The following is a 4,613-nucleotide window of genomic DNA, read 5'->3' as shown; positions in this document are numbered from 1 at the left end:
TCCTGCTGAGAAGTTCAGCTTCGACCAGCATGAATTTCCACGCTGCTCCAGGCTGGTTAAGGCTGCTTTCATGCCGGTGTGGTTGATTGATCAGTGTAACTCTGCTGTACATTTGCAAACCTAACTGATGAAGCTAATTAAGTAGCATGGCCTTTCTGGTGAATTTGGTTAAGTTAAATAAAAAAGTTTTTAAGAAAACTCATTCTTCTTTCTTCTATGCATTTGAAAGCATGTAGGGCTGTCAAGCTCCAAAAGGACAAAACTCAAAAGCGATTGATATTGACTCGTGTACAATTATTCTTTCAATTATTCTGAAGCCATATGATATTTTTTTGTGACGAAAAGACACAAAATTTATATTTTTATGAGTAGCTCTCAAATTTCATTCAAGTATGCTGTGTGAGGAGGTCAAAAGCCATTGGTTCTCAATTGTTTTGTAACTTGTAACTTGCAATACAGCAAAATTTGAATATGCAGAAGTGCTAATTATATTTCAGAGCTACAGTAGAGGGCTAAGGTTTCTGTAAATAAAGACTGAAATAACACAGATCTAACAGGGAACAAATCATGAGTCATTACCATTTTTATGATATTATTTTGGTGCATTTTGCGTTTTTTCCCCCCTTGATTATTTTTGTGTTATTTACATGCATTTATAGTATTAATTAATATTTAAATTTGCTTTTATATTTTCAGTTTCATTTTAATTTTAGTTTAAATTTGTATTAGTTTTTGTTGTTTAATATTTATATTTAACTTTAGTTTATTTTTATTTCACTTTTAGTTTTAGTACCTCAACTTAAACTTATTTTATTTCAGTCAGTTGCTAAAGCAACATTTCTAATTTTAAATAAGTTTATTATTTTTTTTTTATTTTAAACACATCATACACTATTGTTTTTAGCGGGATTCCCAGACCGCCACATTCCGTCAAATCTGGAGAGCAGATCTCTTTAGCTCTTTGATTCCATATCACATATTCAAGTGACCTGACAACAGTACTGAATCACTTATATTAGTTATAATGGATGAGTCTGTGTTCATAACATAAAAGTCCTGCTTAAGATGTTCATAATGACAGCAGCTGTAATGAGGATATTAGAGTTGACCTTTGGGGGACTTTACGCGATTAACCCTCTCACTTTGAGTAAATGCTAGTGAAATTACTAGTCTGACAGTGTAGGATCTTTCCATTTCTTCATTCATAACCAGTGGCTTCTCTGGGTTCCCACAGTTCCCGGAGGCATTGCTCCCGAGTCTCTTACCTTCACTCCACTGGAAGATATGATCTTCCTGAAGTGGGAGGAGCCGGTGGAACCCAACGGTCTCATCACGCAGTATGAGGTATGTGCTTTCCTGCTCTTTACCGCACTCATATCCATTTCTCTCAAGCTGTCTGAATCCGCAGAGATTGGCTCTCTGACAAGTCAGCGTTTTTACCAGGTGAAATATCGATGATCCACAACCCTTGAAAGACAAAACTTCCCACTGTGTGTTAAAATTGGACTGCCAGTTTAAATTATTTATGAACGTGCCACTAACATATGATCCCCCGCATGCGTGTGCACACAGACCTGACTGACAGTGGGCTGTATTAGGAAGACCTTGGAATGCGAGTGCTTACCACCCCTGTATAATTTGGAGTTTCAGTCTAGTGGGCCGGAAGTGCTGAGTTGTTGTTGTTGTTCTTTTTCAACTCAAGTCAGTGACAGGCAGAAAGTATGTATGAAGTCATGATTTGGACCTGGAACTCTGCATGCTGCCAGAGACACAAAAGCCACCAAGGCCAACCCTCCCTCTAATTGGTCCCTACTGCACCAGCCATCTGTTAGTAAATGACAGAAAGATGTCTCTATCTAAGTTCTATATGCTGTCTCCTACACTTTTTGCCATTTTAGAATCTTGCTTTATTTGAATAGTTGCCACGATGTCATCATAGAACAGCCATATTCATGAACCGGGACAATTGTCCTAGAGCTACCTGGGATTAATTGCTTTGCTGGAGGACACAATGATAATTGCTCATGGCTCAGTTCTCAAAGAGACTGAATCAGCACCTGCCCAGTCCTGAGCCTTAACCAATGCACCACGATATTTTATGAATGTGGCTGCTGTAGAAGCTTCTGGAACAGTTTTGAGATGATGTCAAGAAGTCATTACCTAGGTAATGACACATACAACCCATTAAAGAATAATTTATTTAGCTCCAATTGTGTAAATAAAATCTACATTTATTTAACATTTAATTAAAAAAAATATTTATTTATTATATAAAAACTTTTTGTCATAGATTTTTAATTGATTTTTAATTATTTGGAAAATAATCATTATGTAATTTCATTATCTATCTATCTATCTATCTATCTATCTATCTATCTATCAATTGTTCTATCGCTCTACTTATCTATCGTATCAATCGTTCTGTCTATCTATCTATCTATCTATCTATCTATCTATCTATCTATCTATCTATCTATCTATCAATTGTTCTATCGCTCTACTTATCTATCGTTCTATTGTTGTTCTATCTATCTATCTATCTATCTATCTATCTATCTATCTATCTATCTGTCTATCTGTCTGTCTGTCTGTCGTTCTATCGTTCCATCATTCTACCGTTCTATCTGTTGTTCTGTTTATCGATTATTCTGTCATTGTCTGTCTGTCATTCTATCATTCCATCATTCTACCGTTCTATCTGTTCTGTTTATCGATTAGTCTGTCTCTGTCTGTCTGTATCTATCTATCGTTCTATGAACCTATCTATTGTTCTATCTACCTATCTATCGTTCTGTCGATCTGTCTTTCTATTTATCTATCATTCTATAAAATCTAAATTTGATTATATAAAACCTTTTTGTCATTGATTTTTAATTATTAGGAAAATAATCATTATGTAATTTCATTATCTATCTATCTATCTATCTATCTATCTATATGTTTGTCTGTCTGTCCGTCCGTCCGTCCGTCCGTCTGTCTATCATTCTGTCATTCTATCTATCGTTCTGTCTACTGTTCTATCTGTCGTTCTGTTTATCTATCATTCTGTCAGTCTGTCTGTCGGTCTATCTGTTGTTCTGTATAGCTATTAATACAAAATCTTAAAAAATATAAAAGTGCTGCCTTGTCCCACTGTCACGTGCAGGCATGGTAATGGGTCATAGAACTACAACATGAGTTTTAAAGTCATTATTTAATTATAATTTAATGTTTGCATGACTTTTTGAGTTTTTCTATTTTTTATTTATTTGTATTTATTTAGTTTACAAATTGCTCTGTTGCACTACTTAATCAAGACAAACCAAAAAAATAGAATATTTGATTATTTTTGTTATTTACTTCTGGGATCTAAGAATCATTTTTACAGCGTGGTTTTGTGTACCAAAAAAATCTATATCATTGTATAATTGTACTCTTGAGATTAGTAGATCAGAACTGCCGCAAATTGAAAGCTTATGACTTTGTCCCTAAAAGAAGGATAGCTAACAGTCTAATAAAAGCCTTTAAACTGTTTCTTCATTCTTCCGTTCAGCGCACACAGATTCGGCCTGCTCAATGGAAAGTTGGTGGGCTTCCCACAGCCAGAATCTGTCTCTCTGTTCCTCTGTTCCAGAACATTCTCACACCCTTTCTCTCGCTGGTCACACTGCCTGCCTCAGTGTCACCTTTCTCCTCGCCCATGATTCAGGCTCAGTCAGTCACTAAAAAGTTGTGAGAACAGTGCTTCTATCACGCTCCAAAACGCTCATCTCACCTCAGGAGGAAAAGTCGCTTTTGTTTGTGGATCCATCATTTGGCTCAGCTATGGCCCGAAACGAGATCGACGTATTTTTTGAATGCCACCTCTGTCCATCAGGCGCCTCCCCCGTTACCATTTGCACTTACTGAGTTATCTCTCCTTGATAACACGCATTTCTTTTTCTCCCCAGGCCATAGCTACCAAAGTCGCCTCAAGGATGTTTTCTAAAGGGGATTTAAAGGCTTGACCTATAAAGTGGAGGCAAGGACAGATTTTCAGGCTCAAGCAGCCTGATCTTCTCAGACATACAGAGAGATGAAGAGAGAAAGAATAAGAGAGAGGCAGAGCGTGGAGAATTCACTCTCATTTCTCTCAGATTAGCACATTGTCCACTTTCCTCTGAGCACCGCCAACAAAAGACTCACAGAGCACTGCGTTCCCCCTCAATCCTTCCCCCATCACTATCCTCCATGCCTCATATCTTAAAAGAGGCTGGGTACAGGTGCAGCAAATGTCTCCTAAGTCCCAGACTTAGTCTGCAGTCAACACTGCAGTCAACACTCTAATGCTAGGCCACTCATGTTCTAATGCTCTGCACGTTTGTGATCCGAAAGTTTGTCAGGCTCGTGCTATCTATCTATCTATCTATCTATCTATCTATCTATCTCTCTGTCTCTCTCTCTCTCTCTCTCTATCTATCTATCTATCTATCTTTCTCTGTGTCTCTCTCTCTCTCTCTCTCGCTCTCTCTCTCTCTCTCTGTTCATGTGGCTCAGTGGTAGAGCATTGTGTTAGCAGCACAAAAGGTCGTGGGTTCAATTCCCAGGGAACACACATACTGGTAAAAAATGTATAGCCTGAATGCACTGTAAGT

General features: G+C 37.5%; 1 protein-coding gene across 1 annotated transcript in view; it reads left to right on the top strand.

Annotated features, from left to right (window-relative positions):
• LOC107704844 (receptor-type tyrosine-protein phosphatase U) overlaps positions 1-4,613 on the top strand; it is a 177,156-nt gene that overhangs the window by 102,308 nt on the left and 70,235 nt on the right. The window contains exon 10 of the mRNA XM_016507867.1: positions 1,235-1,344. Within this exon, the coding sequence (XP_016363353.1) occupies positions 1,235-1,344 (110 nt within the window). The remainder of the gene's footprint in view (positions 1-1,234; positions 1,345-4,613) is intronic.

This window comes from Sinocyclocheilus anshuiensis, unplaced genomic scaffold (genome assembly GCF_001515605.1).
Source record: "Sinocyclocheilus anshuiensis isolate Anshui unplaced genomic scaffold, SAMN03320099.WGS_v1.1 scaffold702, whole genome shotgun sequence".
In the NCBI taxonomy this organism is placed as follows: Eukaryota; Metazoa; Chordata; class Actinopteri; order Cypriniformes; family Cyprinidae; genus Sinocyclocheilus; species Sinocyclocheilus anshuiensis.
Note: the sequence above shows the minus strand (reverse complement) of the source record. Positions and strands in the feature narration are given on the sequence as shown.